The sequence below is a fragment of the Scyliorhinus torazame genome, chromosome 14 (genome assembly GCF_047496885.1).
Source record: "Scyliorhinus torazame isolate Kashiwa2021f chromosome 14, sScyTor2.1, whole genome shotgun sequence".
Classification (NCBI taxonomy): Eukaryota; Metazoa; Chordata; class Chondrichthyes; order Carcharhiniformes; family Scyliorhinidae; genus Scyliorhinus; species Scyliorhinus torazame.
In genome coordinates, this window is record NC_092720.1 from 61,959,119 (window position 1) to 61,986,653 (window position 27,535).

Sequence of the window (27,535 nt, forward strand, 5' to 3'; positions counted from 1 at the left end):
AAATCTCTTTGAAGAAAGTACATATTTGTGTTCAAAGATAATCCTGCCCCTATTAAATCTTTTGATGCAAGGATGCGGAATCATCTGCTGGTTCACTTTCTTTTAATAGCGAATTACATAAGTGCAGTTAATTCAAGGAAAGGCTTGGATGAACAGTATATAATAAACTTGAATGCATTTTGGGTAAATGTTGTAGATCTTTGAGAAGCTTGAATTATGGACTTGAGATTTGGGAAATCATATTTCAATGTCTAAGATATAAATTTACCCCTAATTGTTGGTTTACTCGTGAATCCCATTTCGAGGACCAACACTGGTCTCCTCCATCCTCACCTCAAGCAAAGAGTGTGAGGATCTCGTGGATCGTGTCATTCTCCTCCTCTCTCTCTTTTCCCCCACCCCTTCTGGCTCCTAGTTTTTCCTAACTTTTTTGCATCTCCGTCTTGAAATTTATATTGTTCTCTACTTTCTTCTTTAGGGGCTGGTTTAGCACAGTGGGCTAAACAGCTGGCTTGTAATGCAGAACAATGCTAGCAGCATGGGTTTAATTCCCGTACCTGCCTCCCCGAACAGGCGCCGGAATGTGGCGACTAGGAGCTTTTCACAGTAATTTCGCTTGTGACAATAAGCGCTTATTATTTATTTATTTTATTTCTCTTAATTTTATCTCCTGCTTGCTCAGATCAGCTTGCCAATAAGGTCCACCTCCTGCTTCCTCAACCCTATTCCCACCTAATGGTTGGCCACCCAATTTCCCTTCCTCATCCTTATGTCTGATATTTTAACAGTTCTTTCTCCATGTACTCTTTTAAATCATCACTGCTCTCCTCAAAAAAAAAACCATGACCTGACCATTCCTACATTCTAGCTCCCTTCAGTTTCCAAATTCTTTGAACATGTTGTTTCCCGAACCAACTTTCTTGAAATGCCATGGGCTAGACTTTAAGGGCCGATGAAGTCCCTACCACCACCACACGCCCACGGGCTGTACATCCCGACAATTAATTCACAACAATCTAACACTAAGAGCAGTTTTACGACCAGACTTCTCCTTTTTCGGGACGAGGTCCTGCCTGAGTGATCTGAATCTGATGGCTTAGTGATCTGTAGTCCCAGCAGCATTAGCTGGGATTGGTAACCGCTGCTCAGACTACAGGCAGTTCCTGGGGTTGGAGTAAGGAAACTGGGTTCTTTTAGAGTACCCAATTATTTTTTTTTCTAAATAAGGGACAATTTAGCATAGCCTATCCACCTACCCTGCACATCTTTGGTTGTGGGGGTGAGACCCACGGAGACGAGGGGAGGATATGCAAACTCCACACATATAGTGACCCGTGGCTGGGATTGAACCCAGGTCCTTGATGCTGTGAGGCAGCAGTGCTAACCACTGCGCCACCGTGCCGTCCTAATATTGTATTTAAAATAAAGGTTTAGTTTCAGAAATACCAAAGCCCTATTTTATCATGCAACCACTCCTTGAGCAAATCATTCTTTCTGCACAGCCTTAGAATAAACTAAAATATTGGGGTTTTGGTCCAGCATCCTAGCCACTGTTGGGTTCTGGTATGGGATCGTAATACTGACGACTGTTTGAGGTTGGACTGGATTATTTGCAACCTTGGTAACATACGTGACCCTGAGGGGAGCTTCCAATTGAACATCTGTGTTATTGCTAAGGCCGTTCGTTTCCACCTCCATTACATTGTCCGAATGCTACCCTTGTCTTGGCTTACTGCTGCTAAACCCACACCATGTCTTTGTGTTGTGATCCCAGTTGATGTTATTACTGGTTGGGAAAGTCCCAGATTGGAACCCTGGCTCAAAAGACTATCTTTTACCTTTTTTTAAAAAAGCGTTAATGAACAGAGTCACAGGACTGTCAATTAGCTTTTGACAACAGAGAAAAATATTTATTAAATGTGAAATGTTTGACTACAATTAAATACTCCTTCACTCCCACTTATCTTGACAAATGTGTGCTGCTTTGGAGGATAACACAGTTTAGAAAATATATCCTGTGCTATAATGTTTCTAGTAAATACATGGTCCCTATCAGTCAACAAACTAACTGAGGTCAGACATACTCCACTCTGAAACCAAGTAGCAGATGTCACTCAATTGAACTTCTGTGGATTTCTCCTCAAATGCATTCCAGATGCTATCACAAGACTTGTTTTCTTGCCCATTATTCCATCGTTCTGCTTCTGCTCTGGCAGAGCTGTGAAAGCTGCCTTCTCTCTCACTACCTAGCTCAATTGCCTTTGGTCCAGTTAAAACTCAACTCAAAAATCCTTCCTAACTATAGGTGACTGCTGGTAGCTAAGCAACAGCTCAGTCTTTCTTTGAAGTATTGTTTAGTTTTCACGTTGTAAACTCTCGACATAATGCAGACACAGTTTGAAATAAAACCAAAATGCCTTTGTTTAACATAAATCTAACTAGAGCTTTGCCCTTAGACAGACGTACTAAATTAAACTCCGTTAAATCTATTTCTTATTTCTAATATTCAACAATATAAACGTGTTATTTGACTCTACCTCTGCTTCCTAATACTTTGTTACTACTAGATGTGACTACCCCAGTGCACTCATGGCTAGCTTTCCATATTCCACCCTCCGTAACCATGAGGTCATCGAAAATTTTGCTGCGTGTGCACATACTTGCACCAAGTTCCATTCACCCATCACCCCTGTACTCGTTCACATCTTTTTGGCTCCTGGCTAAGCAACACTGCGATTTTAAGAAAAAACTAATGTTTGTTTTCAATTCACTCCAAGACCTCATCCCTTCCTATCTAGTTCCTGCAACCCCATATCACTCCAAGATATCTGCACTCAACTAATCCTGGCCTCGAGCGTCCCTGATTTTACTTGCTTTACAACTGGCAGCTATATCTTCAGGCCTTAAGTTCTGGAATTTCACCTTTAAACCACTTGCTTTTTTCTTCTCTCTCCTTAAACCGTACCTTTTTGACCAAGCTTCTGCCTATCTGCCTTAAATATCACCTAATGTGACAAAATGCCAACTATTGCTTTATATCTCTCCTGTAAAGCACCTTGGGCGTTTCCTTACTTTAAATGCACTATATAAATACAAGCAGGTGTTTACTGCTATCTATTATTAAGGTTTTCCTTGCAACACAAATGTATCACGAGAGATTGATTACACCATTTTTATTCAATTTACCTGAATGCTTTAAATATTTCATGTGACTGCTCTCTAGCATACAGCATATTTGTAATTTAGTTAACTTGAGCATTCTAACTTGTGCATTTCTTTTTGAGACATTTTCGTAGTAAATGCTGTTCTCTTATATTTTAATGAATGAAAAAGGCTTTATAATGCATTGCATCACTTACAACTTGCTGTTGGTTCACGATCACATCAGCTGACTGAAATCAGCTGACTGCTTTTATTCTGAAGTCAGAGGTGAAGAGCGAGATCCTCTACTAAATACATGGGAGTCAAAACGTCACGGGCAGGAGAATCTTGCTCCATGATAAATAAGTAGATCATTGTGCTGTGAGTCAAAGAAAAAAATATTGCCTAAGTTTTAAGGGAAGTGACTAGTGGTAGTTAATATGAAGTACTTATTCTGAGCTGTAGATGGAGGGTTTCTGTTGCCTATTGAATTATTAACTCTGGTACAAGAAAAATAGCTGTTTCACCGTATTATAGTTCTTTGACATTTATAAGGGACCGTTGCAATGAGATTCTTCAGATTTCGTTATGTATTATATATGGTAAGTTTTTTTTTTAATGCAATATGTTCTAATATGAATAAATATTTGAAGTAAGTTAAATGTTTCAAGACAACAGCATTTCGGCTACTGCATAATGAGCTACTTTTGTGATTGTTAAGTTTGATTACTTATTGATCCACTGTAACATTTTTTAAAGCTTAGGAGTTGTATTTCCCAAAGACAATTGCAAACTACTTTTTTGGTATCTTAAATGAAATATTTATCGAAGGTCTTGGGCACTACTGCCTAACCAGCTGCTGTGCACCAAGGGTGTCACTGGGTGCTTAATTTTCTCAGTCAAATGGAGAGATGACATGGTTATACCAAAACTGCTGTAATCTAGTCTACTTCAGCTTGCATTAATAGTGTGCAATAAGTAATATTATAATAATGTGTGAAAATAAGTCTAGTTTAACAAAACACTGTTTTAAAAAATTTATTAAGCTACTGCTTATATTGATATAACTGGTTTATTGCTTTTGGAAGGTTACCCTCAACAGAAATTATTTAATGTATGAGCACATAAATTTCCAGTTCATCAGCGCCTTCTTTTTAGTCAACTTTTATCACTGAAAAGGCAGTTCACAAGTTTAAAGGGTCTCATATGCTTTTCAAGTGTATTTTCAATCCTGTATTACAGCAAGCCATTTTACATGGCCAGTCACAAATCTTTTGAAGTAAAATAGAAAATGCTGTAAACGCTCAGCAGGTCAAGAGAGAAAATTGAAGAGAGAAACAAAATTAATGTTTGATGTTAACCTTTCATTAAACCAATTTTTTCCTATTATTTGAGACTACAAAAATGTAACCATCTGAATGCTTTGACACCCAATACAGTCTGATCTGTAAATTCATGAGGGACTGTAGTCTGCCTTCATCCCTAATGTGTGGGTCTAACAGTGTTGCAAATTATACATAACAAATGCACTCTTTTTTCCTTAATTTTCTATTTCTAGGAAATCAAGATAAATTTGTTCAAGGGCTATAAAATCATTACCAACTTTTCTGACTTGACCTTGCCTGCTAACTGCAGGAAATACTATATTACATAGAACAGCACTTTAAGCATTGGACATTAGGCCAATGGTATTGCTAACATCCCTAAAAGTTCTTAATGATTAATGAAATGCATTATGTTTCAAGATCATCAAAGGATCTTGTGAAATAGTAATGAAGTCATGTTTAGGATTAAATGGGACAATAATATGGGTTTGACTCGACGATCCTTGTGGAAATGACAAAAACTGGAAACAATTTAATTTTTCCTATTTTGTGCACACAATATGGGTAAGTTGATCTTCCATGTGAGGTTCCAGGTTTATTATGCATTAGTAACTAAATACTACAATATTTGTGGCAGAATGATGTCCCCTGTAACATTAAATTTCTTTTCAGCATTATCTAAATATATTGTGTGGAAATGAACTATCAGCCTATATTTATACTTAAGTCATTCATCAATCCTAGCTTCTAATCCCCAAAACATCCATTCCTCAGCCTTGTGCTTGCTGACATCCACAATCTCTTTCCTTTCTCAGTGTGTTCACTGTCAACCTCCGTCATCCCCTCCACAGGAAACACCATCATTGATTTGTTTTGTTTTTTTGTTGTTGCAAAAATATACTTCATTTGTAAAATACCAGAAAGAACATTACAAACATTTCAAAATGGCCATCTCACACAGTGCAATAATAACCAGGTGTTCTACATAGATCAGGTTGCACTTCAATACGGTCAAAGAAACATTACATACATTTTAAAATGGCCAGTACAAATGGTGCAAATGTATTTACATTATCCACGTAGACCAAGTTACTCTGAGGCGCTTCCATGCAATTGTAATATATGTAATATTCACTCTATACATTTTGTGAGTCATACACCCAGCCCAAGGGGGTTCTTTTTTTAATAAACAATTTTATTGAGGCATTTTGGCATAGTAAACAGCAACAGTACAGAACAGTGAGCCCAGGGGGGGTACTATACAGTTCCCCTCCCCTCTGTGCACTATGACAGAAATCTTCCCCCATTGCCTTCAATTTTAGAGTTGGACTGTATTTCTGCTGAACAAGAGTCTCTCACTGCTCACTCAGGACCCTACAATTGGCTTTTGTGATATTGTGACTGCAGTGACGTTACAAAAAACACGACTAGGTTGTTGGAGCTCTTCCTCTCTCAACCTTTCTGCTGCAATTGACTGTTTTTCATTTTATCCTCTTTCATAAATGTTCTCTATCGTTTCCTGGATAGTTCACCTACATGATGTATCTCATCTGATTACAAATGTTGCAATGCAAGTATCCAGTCCCCTTAAACAATTTCTCCCCTCTCTTTGCACTGGCATGGTTCTTTCCAGGTCTTTAACATGTGCTGTTCTTTGTCAATAAGCAAACGCATGGGTCAGTTTCCAATTGTGTTAGTGACATCTAGCGTTTTGTAGCCATGGGATTTATGGAGAAGGTTGTTGATACTTTGTCCACTATCTGTTTGAATTAAGACCTGAAAAAGCAAAGTTTACTTTCAAGTTATTTGGCAAAACTGAAGTTATCTTTGTTTTCCATTAACATCTATGTCCTTGTGGGCTTGACTCTCATCAAACTCACCTGATACTCTCTTGGACTCAACCTGAAGATGAGCAACAATTGTGTAATGTTAGATGTAATCTCAGCTCTCCTTTTTTGCTGTCCTATTACCAGTGTTGCTTTCATTCATCTTTGCACCTTTAACCCCTATACTGTCTGCTGAAATGTTTCAAGCCACATTCTTTAATGTTCACCAAATTGGCCACCCATCCTTCACAAACTGCAACTTGATCAGAACACACCTCCAGCATAAACCCTGCAGTGTCGTCATCCTCATCCTTGCAATACACCAAATTGATTTCAAGATCCACACTTTGGAATCTGTCCATGTTATCATCTCACCCTAATTCATCATTCTCTTCCACCCATATACCAAAAAATATAAGTTGTGTTTTTATTGCCTTCATATGGAATATAAATCTCCAAAAACTCTAATTTCATGATCATGTGATTTCTAAGATTTCAAAAAATATTGAGGGCCTCCAAATTGGCCAATTTTCACAAGGATATGCATGTCTGATGGTATTTATTGCAAAGCCTCGAGGCCAATCCAACAGACCTATCAAACCCAACAAAGGGACTGGAATAGTCACCTTTAATAAGCTTGATTATATCAACAGAATACATGCCATTCTTAATGGGTCTAAATTCATATCCATTGAACCTGCCGCTCAGCATGACTGGCTAACCTTGCTCAAAAGCAAGCTAGATAAATGCTAAAATAAATAAAGTGCAATGAGCAATGGGTGATGTATGTTATTGCATTTTTCCTCACGGCTCACTGCATCTTCCCAGGATGCACACAAGTGATATCCTTTAAACTCTGTCTTAACTATGACCAGTTCTTAACATGAATTGGCCAAATTGTTGGGCGAGTTGCTACAGTCAGTTGTGAGAAAATGTTCCACTTTCACAGTGAAAGATTCCTTCATATTTGTGAAGACCATACAGGCTATATCAATAGCGATGCTGGGCCAATGTGCTCATTTGACATTTTTAGCCTATTTACCAATGTATCACTCAGACCGTTACACTTCAGCACTAGATCCTGGTGATCTAGACCTGTCGCCACTGTAAATCTGTATTCATTGAGCTCAGCATCTCGCACAATTGAGTTCAGCTTTAACAATACCATGTATGCCTAAATAGATGGAGTTGCCATTTGATACTCTCTAGACTCGGCTCTTGCAAATATCTTTATTGGGTTCCATGGCAAACATGTCTTCAATGGAATTACACCTATCCCCCTGCTATTTGCATATTTCTGATATGTGGATGATACAATTGCTATATTTGAATCTGCAGCTGCATATAAATTCACCCTTGAAATAGAGCAATGAAATGAGCTCTCTTTCTCTATGTACTAGTTGAGAAATCTGCCAGAGGGGTCTCGACTACCATCTATCACACTAAAAGAAAGATGTGGAGGCTTTGGAGAGGGTGCAGAGGAGGTTTACCTGGATGTTACCTGGTCTGGAGAGTGTTAGCTATGCGGAGAGGCTGAATAGACTCGGACTGTTTTTGTTAGAAAGACGGAGGTTGAGGGGTGACTTTATAGAGGTCTACAAGATTGAGGGGCATGGATAGAGTGGATGGGCAGGCACTCTTTCACAGGGTGGAGGGGTCAGTCACCAGGGGGCATGGGTTTAAGGTCCGTGGGGCAAAGTTTTGAGCAGATGTGCGAGGCAGCTTTTTTACACAGAGGGTGGTGAGTACCTGGAATGCGTTGTGAAAGCAGATACGTTAACGGCATTCAAAAGGCATCTTGAGAAACGGCACAAGGACGCGCTGAAGGTTTTGGCCAATGTTGGTATTATGACCGGTCCAGGCTTGGAGGGCCGAAGGACCTGTTCCTGTGCTGTATTGTTCTTTGTACCACAAGCCTACCTTCATTGGGCAATACACGCATTAGGATTCCTGAGGTTCCATGTGGTATAAGATTGGCTTTATTGACAACTTCGTAAATAGTCCCAAGCCATTTGGTCACCATGCAAGCGTGATGTTAAAATAGAGCACATCAAAGGCACCCTGAGAGATAATGGCTACCCTGATCAGCCGCCAATTTCAGTGCTGAAAAGTGACCAGATAATTGTTATTAAATTACCCCGGATGAGCAAGGTATCTCAAAAATATGAGCAATAGGTGAAGCTAGCCGCTTCATGCTACGACTATGCAGTAGCAACATGAGTGGTGTTCGCCACTAACAGGATGCTGCCACTGAGCCAAAAATGCAGTCTGCCTATGACGCAAACGAGTACTGCGACAATGAATTTCACTGCTGATGTAATGCTAGGTATGTAGGCCGTACTTCCCATTGGATTGGATCAAACAGTATCTCCCTTTGGCTGTTCACAACAGACAGGATATTGACCATATGCAACCAGCCTATGCTTGAAAAACTCAAAACTGTGTCCAAAATTAAGTGACATTCCACGATTGGCCAACATTTGCCAAATAATCCTAAATGTTAAAAGAATTTTACTATCGGTGTGGCACACTTGGCCGCGCTAGAGGCTACAGTTATTAATATTGATTCCCTCCCATTGGGTGGCGGTGGCCTAGTGGTACTGTCACTGGACTAGTAAACCAAAGTCCCAGAGTGATGCTCGAGACCCAGGTTCAAATCCCGCCACTGTAGATGGTGAAATTTGAATTCAACAAAAATCTGGAATTCGAAGTCAGATGATTATGAAACCATTGTCGTTTTTCGGAGGAAACTCATCTGGTTCACCAATGTCCTTTAGGGAGGGAAATCTGCCGTCCTTACCTGGTCTGGCCTACCTGTGACTCCAGACCCACTGCAATGTGGTTGACTCTTAACTGTCCCCTCAAGGGCAATTGGGGATGGGCAAATACAAAAAAATCCATGTTCTTTGCAGACAGAACATGTACATACATTATGTCTGTTTCAACTGAACAAAATAAGCAAAACCATTCTCTGGTTCATTTCACAGGGCAATGCATTGATCAGAGTCAACCCTGTCTGGTTTGATTTTAAACAAAACTTGGTAGTTATTTGTAGGTCATAAGTTCTGATCGCCCCACCAATCAGAGTCCACTTGCTAACCAATCGGCACTCTTCATGAAGTATAAGTTATAGTTCTCTTTACATTTGGTATTCTTGCGAATGTCCTGGGGTATGCAAGAATAAAGCTTCCATATTTGTATTTTTCAGCATACTGAAGTTCTGTATTAGCAAATGACTATTTCACAAAGTGTTAGATTTAAATGTAACTTCACATTCTCCCTGTGTCTTTATGGGTCTCACCCCCACAACTCAAAGATGTGCAGGCTAGGTGGATTAGTCACGCTAGAAATTGCCCCTTAATTGGGGGAAAAAAAGATTCAAATGTAATTTGCATCAAATTATTGTGCCTGAAAGAACATGAAGAATTCCTATGCTATACGTCGACACATCATTGTTCAATTCATGGATCTCTTCATAAATCAAATTTAGAGTACACCCTTAAAATCCACAGCCCATCTTTTGTCTTTGCAGATGCAGATTGACCTGCTGCTGTGTTTACAGCACTTTTGTTGATTCCACTTTTGCAAATTTCATATTCATTATTCAGTATCAAGTTTGTCTTTCTATTTTACACATCTCACACTCTAGCCCTGAACCTTTTATGCACTCTTGTCTTCCTGCCCCACCTCGCCTATTAGTTTTCACCTCGTTAGCACAGTTTCTTGTGTTTAAGTATATTGTGTGAATGTGTGTTGCAGTTATTAAAAAGTTGGATTGCCTTTTAATCTTCTTGCCTTATCAGCTTGAAAAAGTGATTCTGATTGCCGTAGTTCCTGGTGCTCAAGTCCACTGGATTTTTCAATTTGAGTATACAGATAAAAATACACAATGTGCTTTGGCTAACTATAGACATTCCTTGATGTCCCATGTGAATGCAAATAATCAAAATCTCATAACAAGCAATAACCGCAATGTGCCTTCAGTGGCCATGGGGAAACAATTTGCGCTTGTATTTGTGTCATGTAGGGATGTACACTGCCTTGTTTATTGGCAGCTTTGGTAGTAAAAGTGTAGCACTGCTATTTGTAAAGCTCATGGACAGTTTTAGATTTAAATGAATCGCCATTTGATGGGTAAAAGGAAGGATTGTTAACCAACTAAGAAGATTCACACGGAGAACCAAAGAAGAATGTGGCCAGAAAAGAGAATTGAAATGAGAAGTTTTGTATTATTCCATCGTAGCTGCATGCAACACAGCAATAGAAAAGTGCACACAAAATTTCTTTAAGTTTCAAAAAAAGTCAAAGCTTTTAAGTATGTTAGTAGGGAATCTTCAAATAGTGGTTTGGTATTGCACAAAAAGTTTTGATACTGAAACCAATTTTCATTAGATTAAAAAAATTGCATCGTTTTAAAAATTAAATGTGGGTTTCCTCCGGGTGCTCCGGTTTCCCCCCACAGTCCAAAGATGTGCAGGTTAGGTGGATTGGCCATGCTAAATCGTCCTTGGTATCCAAAATTGCCCTTAGTGTTGGGTGGGATTACTGGTATATGGGGATGGGGCGGAGGTGTGGGCTTGGATAGGGTGCTCTTTCCAAGAGCTGGTGCAGGCTCGATGGGCCGAATGGCCTTCTGCACTGTTTATTCTATGAATTCTATGAAATGCTGAACCTAATTACATTACATTATGATAACCTCAAATTTACAGGAATTTAAAAATGTTTAATTGTGAGTTCTCCTCGCCATCTCATCCTACATTTTTATATTTATTATTACAGAGGATGTGTTGTTTCCCCTTTGCGCAGGGTAGTAAGAAATGAATTCAATTGGGGAAAATATAATCTGCCAATTAGTTTATATTCTGCATAGTACAGGCAATGCTGATCATATGGGAGAAAAAGTTTTTAAAATGAAATAAAGCTAAACAAAGCAAGAACTTCACATACAAGACTGCAGTGCGCCATTATGCTTCACAGAAAACTCTGCTTTAGTGATCATCTGTTTGAAAAAAATAGAAGTCAAAATCAGTGATTATAACTAAGTTCGCATTGCTTCTCATGAAGATGGTGATCCTTTAAGAACCGAGGTAAAATTACAACAAATTGTGGTAATATTTCACTGAATACAGTTTTATAGGTTGACCAGGTTATAAACATTTAAGTTAAAACTACCTTCTGTAAACCATTTCTTCTTGTTGAGTAATTGTAGCTTTTGTATTTGGTTTAAAATAATCTGCTTTAGGACTTCTCCAGTGATGATCCCAAGATAGAATTTAACATCGATGCTGCTAACGGCATAGTCATGGAAGGGTATTTATATAAACGAGCCAGCAATGCCTTTAAAACATGGAACCGGTAAGATTAAACTTTGGCTTCAAAATTAAATACTTTTCTGTAGTTATTGCCGATCACGGTTGAGGGGAGGTCTTTGTTTAACATAAAATCATCGATGCAGCATACATGATTTTTTTCATTGTTTGCCAGTAGAAGTAGGAATTCATTGCATTAACTGATAAAAGCATAAGAATTATGTTTCAGAACCAAGTGAAAGTAACTAGTTCCAAGATTTGTTCATGTTGCGTGTAATGACAGAATACAATACAAAATTGTCAAGCCTTAGATCTTGGCTGACTAAAATTATGCTTGACCTTTCACTTCCAATTATATCAAATTATACGATTTGAAATTTTAAACAAAGCACGTTATTAGTCGTAGGCTTATAATAGATGGTGACTAATTTAAATCTGGGAAATGCTGCAATACCGTCTAGAATCTAAGTGGCACACTCCAGTTGACCTAGCTTGGTTACACCTTAAATTGCTTGGAAAATTTGCTCAATAAAAGCAAGTAGAGTTCTCCTATTTGGCTTGTTTACAGAGTTTGGCTCTGTTGTAACTTTGTGTATAAGGAGCTTTAGACTTTGTGTATAAGGAGCTTCCAGCGATCATCATTAAATGGTAGATCTGCGCTTTCTGGAGCCTGGTTGAGTTTTTCAATTACTGTTTCTTTTCTGAGAGAGGCAACACGATATGTGCAAGGACTGGGAGACGGACTGTTGGTTTCAGCACTCTTGTGATGATTTCACAGCAGCATCAAGTTGCACATTGAAAAGATTTATATGTGCACATTCCTGTCTGCTGGTGCACAACAATTCAGTTACTGTAAAAGCAAGAGCCAAGGTGTCTGTCCAGAGTAGGTAAGTATCTGTCCCTTATCTGGCCCAGCTAAAATGTAGATTAAGTTGATTCGAGCTTTTACCTTATTTTTGTCAATGTTGACATGAAATTGTGATCCAGAAATTACCCAAGGTAATTTGGAAAGACCTTGTGCCTGAGTTCAGATGGGGCCATTCAGGTGCTGCTTTGTATACCAGTTTCTCAAGTGAAATGTAGATGCAAGCTTTTTGAAGGTTTGGACGAAGTTGCCAGAGTGAAATGGTCGCCGAGTATTTTTTCTGTTAATGTGTGTTACGCTTGGCAAGAATTCTCATGTGGATGGCGAACAAAAAATCATCTGTGCATCTGAATTTCCTCAACTGAATCGGAAGGATATCACTGGTGTAAATATTAAAAGGTGATGATGCCAAGACAGCTCAACAGCTAAACTGTTGTTTAGTCATCAAAATCTGATCATTGAGAGGTGTACGTTGAATTTGTGATTGGTGAGCACGTCTTTTTGTGGGGTAATGTTTATTTGCAGAACCATATTCGAGATATTTCCAGCAGTAAATGTCCCTCCAAACCATATCCGATCATTAATCAAGTCCACAAAAATCTCTGCTGTTTTGTGCGCACTATTCAAGCCTAAATCCACATTGCTCCTTAGGGTCGTAATCCTCTAAGAGCGGCAGGAGTCTTTGAAGTAACATCTTGGGGTTGACACTTGCAGGTAAAATAAAGGAAAATCTCAAGTTATTTTACAAGTACATTAAAGGTAAAAGGATAACTAGGGAAAAAGTACAACCCATTAAGGACCGCAGTGGTAATTTGTGTGTGGAGCCGGAGGAAGTAAGTAGAGTTCTAAATTAATTGTGCGAAGGGCAGTGTGGGTATAGAAATCAGGGAGAAGGACTGTAATAAAATTAAAGAGGTTAACATAGACAGAGAGGAGGTTCTGAGTGGCCTGGCGGTTTAAAAGTAGACAAATATCCAGGGCCAGATGAAATGTTTCCCAGGCTGTTGAGTGAGGCAAGGGAGGAAATAGGGACACTGGCAATAATTTTCAACTCCACTCTGGCCACAAGAGGTGCCAGAGGACTGGAGGATAGCCAATTTGGTACCATTATTCAAGAAGGGAGGAAGGGATGAACCAGGAAACTACAGGTCGGTCAGTCTAACTTTCATGATGGCGAAACTATTGGAAGCAATTCTGAGACCCCAAATTAATCTGCATTTGGAGAGGCAGGGTCAATCCAGAACAGTCAGCATGGTTTTGTTAAGGGGAGGTCATATCTGATGAGCTTGATTGAATTTTTCAAAGAGGTGACCAGGTGTGTAGATGAGGGAAATTCATTTGACATAGTCTACTTGGACTTCATCAAGAGTTTTTGATAAGGTCCCACATGTGAGACGGATAGCTAAGGTAAGAGCCCATGGGATCCAAGGAAATTTAGCAAATTGGATCCAAAATTGGATGAGAGGCAGGAAGCAGAGGGTGATGGTCGAGGGGTGTTTTTCTGACTGGAAGCTTGTGTCCAGGGTGGACCCGAAGGAATCCGTGTTGGGGCCCTTACTGTTTGTGGTTGAAATAAATGATTAAGACGTGAATGTAGGAGGATTGATAAGTAAGTTTGTGGATGTTCGGAAAGTTGGTGGGGTGGTAAATAGAGAGGAGGATAGTCGAGCAGGAGAATATAAACAAGCTGGTCAGATGGGCTAATCAGTGGCAAACGGAATTCAATCCAGATAAGTGTGAGGTGATACACTTGGGAAGGACAAACAAGACAAGGGAATACATGATAAACGGCAGGACCCTGGGAACCACTGAGGATCAGAGGGACCTTGGTGTGTATGTACACCGGCTCTTAAGATAACAGAGCAGGTGAATATGTGGTTAAGAAGGCATATTGTGTACATGCCTTTATTAGCCGAGGCATAAAGTTTAGGAGCAGGGAGGTTATGCTGGATCTGTATGAAACGTTGGTGAGGCCACAGTTAGAGTATGGTGTGTAGTTCTGGAATCCACATTATAGGAGCGATGTGATAGAACTTGAAAGGGTGCAGAGGAGATTTATCAGGATGTTGCCTGGGTTGGAGAGTTTTAGCTGTGAAGCAACATTGGATAGTCTGGGATGATTTCCTGGAGCAGACAAAGCTAAGGGGGGGACATGATTGAGATGTATAAAATTATGAGGGGGATAGATAGACAGGAAGAAACTTTTCCCCTGGTGGCGCGATCATTGACCAGGGGACACAGATTTAAGGGAAGGGGCAGAAGGTATAGAGGGGATGTGAGGAAAATCTTTTTCACCCAGAGGTGGTGGGAGTCTGGAACTCGCTGCCTGAATGGGTGGTGGAGGCAGAGACCCTCATAACATTTAGAAGTATTTGAATGCATACTTGCAATGCCAAGTCGTACAAGACTATGGGCCAAGTGCTGAATAATGGGATTCGAATAGTTAGTTGGTTGTTTTTGACAGGAGCAGACGCGAAGGGCCTTTTCTGTAGTCCTTTAAGACGCTATGACTCTGCACCTCCCCGTTCTTGTCGTTCTCCAAAAGGTGGGTGTTGGGGAAGCCCTCCTGCTCCTCGGTTGTCCTCAGTTTGCTTCAATTGCTGAGTTTCGCGAGACCTGGAAAACCAAGCCACCCCTGTAAACTCTGCACATCAGTCAGCCTCTGTCAATCCAACTCCAGGTGTTGACCGGGGCTTACCCATCCTTTGTCCTGCCTCTGAAAAGGCTGAAGGGGTTGAGGTTCAGAGGTTTCCCCTCCCCCGCCCTTGTTTCTGTGTACAAAAGAATACTACAAAGAGCTTTGCAAGATAATTCAAGTTTCTGGAGATCCTGCAGCAGACAATTTAGTTCATTTTAAAATAAATGTACTCTATGTGCATAAGCATTACCAGTTCAGACTTTATTTGCTGTTTGTAAGCCTTCCTCGGTTCCCTTGTAGCAAATAAAGGAGTCGATTGAAAGGTGATCTGATAGATGCACACAATTTTGCTAAAGGTATGAAAAAAATATCTGGAATATTACTTCATATTAAACTGCAAGGCTAACTGGTCACCACTAGTACAAGATCAAGAAAGGTGCATGTTAGGAAATGTATTAAAATGTTTTTATCAACATGTCGGAGAGAGTTATGGAGCAATATTTGACTCATCAAAGAAACGACTAGTGCTACAATATTGGCAGATTCTAACCCATGTTTTTCAAATCCTTTAAGGTTTATTTCTGCAACCTACTCCTAGCTCGGCAACTCTTCAAGATCTCTGTGCTCCCCCATTAATTGCCTTATACATTCAGCTGCCTAGGCCTAAAGCTGTGGAATTCTCTCTGTAAACCTATCCACCTCTCTCTTCTCCCTTAAGGCTCTCCTTAAAACCTACCTCTGACCAAGCCAACTCTAATGCCTCTTTAAGTGGATTAGTGTAAAGTTATATTTGATAATGGTCCAGTGAAATTCCTTGGAGTATTCTAATACGTTAATGCACTATATGGGTGTAGATTGTTGTACTATCTGGATAGATGGATTCTAATGGGTCAGATGGCTTTCCTCAACTGTAATTATCATGTTGCACAATCATTCCTGTATTTGTACACCTCACAAACTCCCTGTAACTATACAGAATCACTGAAGCGTTGAGGAAAATATATTTCATCTTGATTTTCCATGTGAGATCCACTAGTATGGGGTACATTTGTAGTGGCTGATATTTAGCTTGGAAATGTATAAAAGATCCAGTCTTTACATGTCATTTATCCAGTGGGTTTCTGATTTTTGTAGAACAGTCAAGTCCCGCAATTTGTGAGGTCATGTTGCAGCTGTACAAAACTCTGGTGCAGCCGCATTTGGAGTGTTGCGTGCAATTCTGGTCGCTGCATTATAGGAAGGATGTTGAAGCATTGGAAAGAGTGCAGAGGAGATTTACCAGGATGTTGCCTGGTATGGAGGGAAGATCTTATGAGGGAAGGCTGAGGGACTTGAGGCTGTTTTCGTTAGAGAGAAGAAGGTTAAGATGTGACTTAATTGAGACATACAAGATGATCAGAGGATTAGATAGGGTGGACAATGAGAGCCTTTTTCCTCGGATGGTGATGTCTAGCACGAGGGGACATAGCTTTAAATTGAGGGGAGACAGATATAGGACAGATGTCAGAGGTAGGTTCTTTACTCCGAGTAGTAAGGGCGTGGAATGCCCTGCCTGCAGCAGTAGTGGACTCGCCAACACTAAGGGCATTCAAATGGTCATTGGATAGACACATGGACGATAAGGGAATAGTGTAGATGGGCTTTAGAGTGGTTTCACAGGTCGGCGCAACATCGAGGGCTGAAGGGCCTGTACTGCGCTGTTATGGTCTATGTAAGAGCGAAGAGCATACTTTATAATGGGAGTAAATTAGGTTGCGGGATCCCAAAATTTGAATGTTATTCAAATTATTTTTCTCACTGACTAACTTTCTGTAATGACGGCGCCAGATGCTCTTTCACTGTTATACATGGTTCTCGCTGATCCAGATTCCCCTTCCTCATAATTTATTTTTGTTTGTGTTTCTTCATGCCTGAAAACTGAAAACAAAAGCTTGGCCTGAGTCACGAGCCAGTTCCTTGCAGGGAGAGAGATGAGAAAATGGGGTTTAAAGGAATAGACCTCCCTAAATTATTGACAACATCACATTATTGTCCAATACGGAGAGAGCCAACTGCCTATAATCCTGGCCTTTAACCGCATTTCCTCTTTTAAAGCCCTGCGTGCGCTCTCTCTGTCTAAAGCTGTCATTGCAACAGGGAACCTGTTGCCAGGCGCAAAAAAGAGTTGCGAGCATCTGGGAGAGACAAACACTGCTTAACTAACCTTTGTCCGCTTACAGAAACATGTCTGTATAAATGTGTGCGCATGTACAGCTAGACTCCATCTCCTATTCTCTCCCCCGTCAGTGTCTCTCTCTCACGCCAACATGTGCACAGAAAGAACTGGCTTGCTGCAAGAACTTGTTTTTAGTTAACTTAAATCACAGATGGGTGAAGATTTGGGGTTCCAAAGGACAATTGTGTGTTCAAGGACTTATGAATGGGGAAACAAAATCACGGAAGAAAAAGTTGCGAAACACAGGACTTTACTGTATATAATTCTGGCCACGGTTATTGATCAGTATGCAGTACTGAAGTCACATGCATGTTTTGGTAATTTCACAGCCACATCTTGAAATTGTACAAACTGTACAACTGTTGTGTCAAACAGTACAAGAATATTTAATTTCCTGTTTCATTGGGTCCTTGTGCAAAAGGGCAGTTTATACCACTTTACCTTTAGTATGCATTTAATCCTCCTGTGTTTTCAGATCATAGTGTTTCATTTTACTATTTTCATTTTTTCTTTTTCTTTCTATGTCTTGATCCCACCCTATTTTGTCATGTGACAGGAAAAAGACCCCCCACATCAGGTACCAACCAGTCAGCTGGACATCTTATCTCCCCATTCTTATCTCTGCACATTAGTTCTCAGCTGTCTGCAAGTGCCCAAAGAACTTCGGGTAAACCTGGTTTAATCCATGGCTTTAAAACTGGTCACTGTGCTGTACTTTTTACAGCATGGGAACTGTTAGTTGCAAGCCCGTGGCAGTATTTCTGCTTGTTTTGCCTTTTGCAATATTAACACAACTAATTATCCTTTCTACTAACCCATTGGACTTCAAGTTCTGACTGTGTGGTAAACTGATGGTTTCAATAATGAAGAAAATATTCAAGTTTTATGAGTCCGTGTTATGAAAAAATGTTCAACTAACGAGCTTAGTTTATTTTTAAAAATCAATTACTCACATTTGTTTAAAACCTAATTTTAATATCAGTTGTGAAAACTATTTTTGTCAGATCTATCTTTGAAGTGTGGAACATTGTTCTATTTTAGTTCTTCAAACTAAAAAATATCTGTGGCTTAACGTCATCCCATTTCATTATAAAATGGAAGCACGATTACTAGTGGCTAACCAACTTATAGTGCGATGGAGTGATAGAATGGTGATTTGCTGAGACACGTGGTATTGGATGAGCAACCGAGCTGGAGTTGAAATCCCACCATGATAGTTTGGGAAATTGAATTCAAAACCTCTAGTCGTGTGGGCTTGCATCAGAAAAAAATGGTCTTCTAAGTTGGTAGGTTGTCAAAATGATTTTGAAAGTATTTTTCTGCTCTTGCCTGTAAGGGCGATCTGTGACTCCACATCATATTATGTGGTCGACTCTTAATTCCAGCAAACAATTAGGCCGTGCCATGACCACCTGCATCCTTAAAACAAATTTTTCATGGAATTCTAGTTCCGACATGTCAAGGCACCTCTGTAGAGGAAGGAAAAGTGGAGAGCTAATCCCCCTAAATAATGTCTGTCATTTGACCTTCAGCATGGGTGCAATTATTTGTGTCATGGACACACATCGTTGATCTACTTTGGAGAATAATGTCAGAAAATAAATAAAACTGGGTGAGGACCAAGGTCGGGTGGGGAGGGGAAGGGTGGTGGGATGGGCAAAAAAGAAAATGGATTTCTCCTTGTAACTCAGTTGTGAATGTTTGTGTATAGCTAAGAAAGTTGGACTGACATTCCTAGTTTGCTTTGATTGAGACTGCCAATCTCAGTTGGTGTTGTTTAGATGCTATGCTACAATTGGCCTTGAGAAAGTAGAAAATTAGTAAAGTTACTGCACCCCCTGCTCCCTATCCACCGAACCACATTGAGAGGTTCATGGACTGCGAACAGATTGGTTTGTCTGTGATGCACCCTCTTATGATCAAATAGTACAAGTAGGACTTTGTAGGCTCACCACTTGAATTAAGTGCTGGTGGGGACGGAGTCATTACCTTCAGAAAAGGAAGAGCTTAAGGGGAAATGGATCTAAAAGAACCATCAGGGAAGGACTTTTTTTAAAGCTGTCCAAATATTGCAGTCTGTTAAATGTATAATTTACTTTCACGTAATACACCTGTCTTACAACCTATAAGTTCTTCTCTCTCAACAGGCGTTGGTTTTCAATTCAGAACAACCAGCTTGTTTACCAAAAAAAGTTTAAGGTAAGCAAAAGTTTTATTGAGCATAAAATGTTGAACTGACCTTTAACTTAAAAATTATTCTTAATTAATTGTCAATCATACCAAGGCTCAGAAACAATGAAATTTATACCATTCTCTCAAATCCAAATATTATCATATTTGGAAAGACTACTCCGTACCAGGGTATGACTACAAAGTTTAACAAGTTTCAGTGATTTTGCGCTTTATAGTTTTTGTTTATGATGGTACTTGATACCATAATTAGATTTATTTATTCTCCACTAGCTATAATTCTATGATAATCAATTTTGTTCAAACATTTAACTGTTTAAATCTAGCTGAACTTTTAAAAATGTTCTCGCAGGATAACCTCACAGTAGTAGTTGATGATTTACGACTTTGTACAGTCAAACCATGTGAGGATATTGAAAGACGTTTCTGTTTTGAAGTAGTCTCTCCTACAAAGTAAGTTGCCTCATCTTTGATGTACTACAGTTATGATTCAGACTGTTTTATGTCAATGTACCTATGCATGTGGGCTTAATTTGCAAGTTGATTTGATTTTAGGATCTGAAAAGAGCCCTCTGGTGGCAACAAATGGAAATAACATACAGCTAGCAGGAGGTGAATTTTGCAACCGTCTGCTAGCGTATTTGATGGTGGGGTGTCACGTAAAATAAAGCTAGTGGCCAACACACCACCATCCTGCCCATTCCCCATTTTCCCCCCCATATGAGGGGGGTGGTAAGGGTGTCAGGGAGCCCGCCCACCTTTAGGCCTGAACAATTACTTGCCACTTATGGGCCTTATGTTGCCTCCACCTGAGTTTTTTGGCCCGTTGGGGAAGGTGGAAGGAAAGCACCTTTGACAGTGCAGGCTGCTACCAGGCAGGGACTGGGGAGTGGTTACCTCCTTTGGAGTTTTCCCTGTGCCACTTTGCACCATCCACCCAAGATGGTACCACCTCTTTCTCCTTCCCCCCCACCCCCACCCCCTTTGTGTCTATCCTGATCTCTGAAATATAGACCCCCCCCCCCCCCCCCCCCCCCCGTCCAAATGGTTAAGAGTCTGTGTGCTCCCAGAAGCTTCATGGAGGGCCGAGTGAGTCTGTGGGGCACAGACTCCTCCATGTTTAGCGAGCAGCATGTGTCCTGTGTCTCCTCAGCCACAGAATGTTGTATGATCTATGTCCAAGGGTCTGTCCCAATTGCTGGACGTTTCTTTCATCTTTCCTGAGCAATACACTCTGGTAACACACTCTGGTAACACTTGCAAGGCCTGCCATTTCCAGCTGGACTCTCTTTGTTGTGGTTAAGGTGCAGTCTTCACTCCTCCACACCAAGGTGATGTGCCGCCCCTCCCTCACCACACTGACGGATGCCTGGACGTCGACATCCAATCACATCAGAAGTCTTGCCCTGGTTCTCCTAGGTGCCTGTTGTGACATCCTGGTATTGGAATGGAGGTGTTGGAGAGTTCAAATGTATGTTTGCTTCATCCCAAGAATAACATCAGCTCAGAAATGTTCCTGGAACGGGAGTTCTCTGTTACATAAAAATAATTCAGGCCTGGATCTTAGGCATGGTTGCCTCCCTATTAATACATGCAGGCCATCATGGAATGGCTGTGTGGTAAAGTTAAGTGGTTGACCTCATGGAGCTCTTCACTACTATTGGATGATGTGAAGTTAGGGATGCCCAATGCATTGCTCATTCAATGGTCTGAAATCTTTAGGGTATTCATATAGAACAGTTGGGGGAGACTTTTTAATTCAGGGCCACATTTTCATAGAATTTACAGTGCAGAAGGAGGCCATTCGGCCCATCGAGTCTGCACCGGCTTTTGGAAAGAGCACCCTACCCAAGGTCAACACCTCCACCCTATCCCCATAACCCAGTAACCCCACCCAACACTAAGGGCAATTTTGGACACTAAGGGCAATTTATCATGGCCAATCCACCTAATCGGCACATCTTTGGACTGTGGGAGGAAACTGGAGCACCCGGATGAAACCCACGCACACACGAGGAGGATGTGCAGACTCCGCACAGACACTGACCCAAGCCGGAATCGAACCTGGGACCCTGGAGCTGTGAAGCAATTGTGCTATCCACAATGCTACCGTGCTGCATGTGGTGAGAACCAACCAACCAACCAACCCCCCCCCCCCCCCCCCCCCCCCCCACACACACACACACATACAGTCCTCTTGCTGGAGTCGCCAATCCCTGCCCTCCAAAAATGCTTGGATTTATCTTCAACTCTGGGAGAACTCACTCTCCATCCTGAGGACTGCTTGTAGTCCTGCAGTGGCCGCTGGTGTTGCTGGGAATAGAGAGTTACCAGCCAATCAGATTGGCAGAAGTCTCACTCTCAATTAAGGTCGCCTCAAGGTATTATGATTGTGGGCAGTCAGATTTTAAAGGTGGTGAAGTAATCCAACCCCTGATGTTTTCAGGTTGCATATTTTGCTACATGGTCAGAAATTTAGTCTTTAATCCGTAGTTACCAGAACTGTGCCAAACTGCCCCTTATCTAAGATGTGTTGACGTGGCAGGATAGTAAATAAATGGTTGTTTTTCCTTTTTATGTATTTACTAATGTTTGACTTGTAAAATGGATAAAATGTATAGTTGTACTTGTGGTTATTATAGTTATCAATTGCTTCCAAGTTCAACACATGAAGAATTTTAAGTTTATTTGTATATGATATATATTTAATACGGGTAGATGGTGGTATAATGGTATAATCCAGAGGCTTGGGCATCTGGGGACATGGGTTCAAATCCCAAAATGGTAGCATGTGGAATTTAAATTCAATAAATCTGGAATAGAAAAGTTAATGTTGGTAATGATGACCATGAAACCATCACCATTTATTGTAAAAAACCATCAAGTTCACCGATGTCCTTTGTGGAAAGATATCTGCTGGCTTACATGTGACTCCAGACCCACAGTAATGTGGCTGACTGTTAACTGGCCCCTGAAATGGTCAGGCAAGCCACTCAGTCTGTGTGCAATTAGGGATGGGCAACAAATGCTGGCCTTGCCCACATCGCCTGAAATTATTTTTAAAGTAACGATACTACTCTTAATAGCTAAGACATCTATATGTCTCTGTCTGTTTCCAATGATGCTAGAAATGTTGAATCTCTGCATGTTTTCACACAGGAGTTGTATGCTGCAGGCAGATTCTGAAAATATCCGACAAGTCTGGATCAAAGCTGTTCAAGCTAGCATTGCTACAGCATACAAAGAGAAAGGGGAAGAGAGCTATGCAGAAGTATGTATGCAGTATATAAATCATGGACTGTAGCTATTCAAGGAGAAAACCAGCCACCTTCTTGGTAATGGGGATGGGCACTAAATGCAGCTTTGCCAGCACCATTCACATCCCAAAAGTGATTTAATTTTGCATTTGATGGTTGGCCCTGTTGGTCTGAGATTTCCATGCTCGCGCCATGCCATGTAATCACATCAACTGCTAACTTTCCAGTACTGTGCAGTGTTTGAATATTTCTAGATTTGTTGAGCAACAAGGAGCCATTCAGCCCATTGTGCTTGTGGTAGTGCAAGCTTTTCTTGACCTTCCTCGATATCATTTGCTCACTGCACCCAGAATAATTCAGTTATGAAGAAACATTGGTCCTCATAAATGACAATAACTAAAAACATTAAACATCTCGTCTATTGTCCAATCTGTTTTCAATTTATGCCAGTGTCCCAATTTCAAAGTGCTAAGTAGAATGGAGCCACAATTTCTCCAATATTCTTATTCTTTGTGTTTGAAAGATATGTGATCGTCTTGCAATCAAAATTCAAAAGCAATATAGATCTGTGGTCACAGTGGCATACTTTTATCACTACACTGTTGTGTTTTTTTGATGCAATTAAACTATATCCATATTGTTATCTGAGACCACAAGTCCATCAAATTTTAGAATGTTCATAACATTTGCTGATGGAAGAAGTTTTGCATTTGTCATTGAGTTTGATTCAGTGCTTTTGATTTAGTAAAAAGCTAGTTGCCGTCAATATGAAGGAAAAGCTGAATCGTTTGCTATGCTGTCATGAAATGAGCATTAATTGTTGCACTATTAAACTCTTTAGCTTGAGATTTGAGTACTGCTGAAAAAAGAGACACGCTGTCAAAGTATTTTGTCTTCCACTCGTTTATAAATTGCTGTCTCCTTTAGATTTGGTGTTCTTGTGAGTCTATCCTGGTGAGTGCAACATGTCTCTTTTTTCAGCAAGTTCTTTACTCAAGTTCTTTACTACCAAGTGAAAGTTTGAAAATTACTCACTTGTGCGTGTCAATATTATCATCTTCATACCTCCAATTTGAATGAAAGTTGTTGTGGATTAAACATTTGATATGATGAAAGAGGTAGGTTGTTTTAAGCTTCTTCCTATTTGATAGTCTTTGGATGTCTTTAACAAAAGTGTGCATGCGTGTGTGAAGTCATCGGGAGCGTGGACTTGTGAGTTTTCAGTATAGCCAAGAGGAGTTTGTGTTTAGTTTTGTTCACTTGCTGATGGTGTCTGAAGCCAAACTGTATTATTACCTAAATATTTTCTGAGGTAAAGAAGATTTAACTTTTAAGACTTTCGATTATCTATCTTGTGGTCAAGTTACTACATCTTTCTGGCGACGATGATTAAAAAGGACAAGAAAGAAATTTGAGGTGCGGTGTGGTGAGCTAGTTTGCAATATGGTCTGTGGCAATGGTTATGTTTGAGACGAACAGTGAATTTGTGGAGGGACTGGACTGAAAAAGTAGGACATTTCTTTCCCCTCGCAAATGAAATTCCAGACGAGGTTGAAAAGCGCTCAATTCTCATGAATGTGTTTGGGGTAAAGACTTAAAAGCTAATGAAGAATTTAACAACACCACAGAAACCGGGGGCACTTCATTTGGGAAGTTACCTGCATTCGTTTAGAAACATGACCATCTTGACTTTGTGCATAACAGCCAAGAAACAAGAGCATGACTCCTAGTAGTAAAAGAGCATGGACCTAGTCTACTTGGGTGTGACTGACTCAGGAAAATTCTATTGGGGTGAGATAAAGCATATAACAGTGACGGTGTGTCATCGAGAAATATCCTGAGGTTTTCAAAGATAAACTGGGTGCATTGCGTGGTACTACAGTTAAGTTGTTCATGGATCCTCAGACTACACCTCACTGTTTCAAGCCCAGGACAGTGCCCTGCGCCATGAAAGGCAAAGTAGAAGAGAAGTTGGAGTGACTGCAGGGGCTGCAAATCTTTAGCCCATTTAGCTCTCGCGTTGGGCAGCTCCAATTATACCAGTTCTTAAAAGTGATGGCACTGTGTGAAGGTGCGGCAATTACAAACTTACCATTAATCAGGTTTCCAAGCTGGACGCTTACCCGTTGCCAAGGGTAGAAGATCTGTTTTTAAACTCTGGCAGGAGGCAAAATGTTCTCCAAACTTGACATGAGTCAAGCCTGCCAAGAGCTCTCGACAGAGGAGGACTCAAAACAGTATGTCACAGTCAACACCCAAAAGGTTTGTTCAAATACAACCGTCTGGTTTTTGGGGTGTCTTCGTGTCTGGCGATTATTCAAAGTACAATGGGCAGGAAATTCCTTGTGTGGCAGTTTATTTGGATGATATCCTGATCTCAGGGAAAACTGAGGAGGAGCGCCTCAACAACCTGGATCAAGTGTTAAAGAGATTTTTAGAGGTAGGTTTGCATCTGAAGCGAGTGTGAAATATCTGGGTCATTAGAATCACAGTGCAGGGTCTGTGCTCTGCAGAGGAAGAAGTTTGAGCGATCGAGGAAGCTCCAAACTCCAAGAATGTGTCCGAGCTCCAATCATTTTTGTGTTTAGTGAACTACTCCGGGGCGTTTCTGCCAGACCTTGCAACACAAGACCATAAGACATAGGAGCAGCATTAGGCCACTCGGCCCATCGAGTCTGCTCCGCCATTCAATCATGGCTGATATTTTCTCATCCCCATTCTCCTGCCTTCTCCCCATAACCCCTGACCCCCTTAGTGTTGGTGCTATTGTATCTGTTGCTCCACAAAGGCACCAAAAGGAAGTGGGGGCCAGCACAAGAGAAAGCTTTCAAGGACATGAAAACGCTGCTGCAGTCAGCTAATCTACTGGTTCACTTTGATCAGGACAGAGAGATCATTTTGTCATGTGACATCGCCTTATGGTGTCGGGGCATTGCTCTCATTGGATGGAGGGTGGGTCAGAAGCACCCATTGCGTGGCATCACACGCTGACAACAGTTGGGAAGGTCTAGGCATCATTTTCACTGTGTAAAGGTTTCATCAGTACCTTTATGGGTGTTCATTCACCATACATACAGCCCATAAAGCCATTGAACCTTTTTAGTGAGTCCAGATGCATTCCTCCCATGGCCTTGATAAGATTACAGCAGACTCACATTGTCAACCTACAAGTACAACAACAGGGAAGGGCCAGTGCAAACACAGACATGCTGAGTCATCTTCCCTTACCAGATATTTCTTCCGGAGACAATATTATTGCTTAAACGACTTTCATAAAATCCTGTGAATGCCAAACTGATTAAGCAGTGGATGGACGGGGAGCAACTTGCTATTGTGCATGGATTGTGTATGGATGTCTTTAATAAAAGTGTGCATGGTGAGGAGATTCCTTAGCCTCCTGTTATAGGTGATGAAGAACTAAGTCCATATGCAAAACGTAAGGATGACAGAATGTGCAGAATGGTTGCATTCTTTGCGAGTTTAGAGTGGTTGTTCCACCCCCTAGTCGTAGATGATGTCCATGAGACTCATCCGGGTAGCTCCTGAATGAAAAGTTTAGCAAGGTTGTATGTTTGGTGGCCAAACATGGATCAGGACTTTGGCATGATAGCGCAGTGGTTAGCACTGTTGCTTCGCAGCTCCAGGGTCCCCAGGTTCAATTCCCGGCTTGGGTCACTGGCTGTGCAGAGTCCGCACGTTCTCCCTGTGTCTGCGTGGGTTTCCTCCGGATGCTCCGGTTTTCTCCCACAAGTCCCGAAAGACGTGCTTGTTAGGTGAATTGGACATTCTGAATTCTCCTTCCGTGTACCTGAACAGGCGCCGGAATGTGGCGACTTGGGGCTTTTCACAGTAACTTCATTGCAGTGTTAATGTAAGCCTACTAGTGACAATAAATATTATTCTTATTATTAGAATAAGGTGAAATCCTGTTGTACATGTCAAATAAATTAAAAGATAGCGCCAGCAGCACCACTCCATCTTGGCAGTGGCCTGACCATCCCTGGGCTAAACTTCATGTGGACTTTGCATGGCCGTTTATGGGTCATATGTTTCTAGTCATCGTTGATGTTGAAGGACATTCTAAGTGAGTGCTTCGTGAGCAACATTACAGTTTCCACTATAATAGAGAAGCTACACCAAGCTTTTGGGACTCGTGGGCGGCACGTGGCCTATTGGTTAGCATGCCGGCGCTGAGGAACCGGGCTCGATCCCAGATCCGAGTTTGCGTGGGTTTCACACCCACAACCCAAAGATGTGCAGGTTAGATGGATTGGCCACTCGAAATTGCCCCTTTATTGGAAAAAAATAATTGCACTCTCAATTTATTCTGGAGTTTTTGGGGCTCATGGCGCTTCAGATTCTCTGGTTTCTGATAATGAAACCATGTTTGTGAGTGATTTGTTCCAAGAGTTTATGCAAAAAAAATGGAATATATCATCTGCAAACTGCTCCACTTCACCCAGCATTGAATAATTTTGCAGAGCGAGTGGTTCAGGCACTGAAAGAAGGATTGAAGTGTATGGCAGACGGTATTGTGGGAACTAAGCTCTGTTCGTGTTTCAGTCCTACATCACCCCACAAACAACAACAGGACTTTCACCAGCAGAAATGTTGATGGGTAGGAAGCCACAGTCTCATCTGGACCTGCTACATCCAGATAGCAAGTTGCTGTGGGAAGAAAGCAGAAAATGCTGAAGGAGAGCTATGACTGCCATGCAAAGAAGAGGAATTTCAATCCAGATGAATATCAGGAAATTCAGCAATAAGCA

At 41.0% G+C, this 27,535-nt stretch overlaps 1 protein-coding gene across 4 annotated transcripts in view; it reads left to right on the forward strand.

Annotated features, from left to right (window-relative positions):
- Positions 1–27,535, forward strand: part of LOC140389775 (arf-GAP with coiled-coil, ANK repeat and PH domain-containing protein 2-like) — a 131,866-nt gene that overhangs the window by 68,335 nt on the left and 35,996 nt on the right. For 3 of the 4 annotated variants that reach the window (XM_072474288.1, XM_072474290.1, XM_072474291.1), the window contains 5 exons: positions 11,535–11,647; positions 17,876–17,896; positions 19,467–19,518; positions 19,862–19,962; positions 22,669–22,780. In XM_072474288.1, the coding sequence (XP_072330389.1) occupies positions 11,535–11,647; positions 17,876–17,896; positions 19,467–19,518; positions 19,862–19,962; positions 22,669–22,780 (399 nt within the window). The remainder of the gene's footprint in view (positions 1–11,534; positions 11,648–17,875; positions 17,897–19,466; positions 19,519–19,861; positions 19,963–22,668; positions 22,781–27,535) is intronic. The other variant, XM_072474289.1, reaches the window with a different exon arrangement.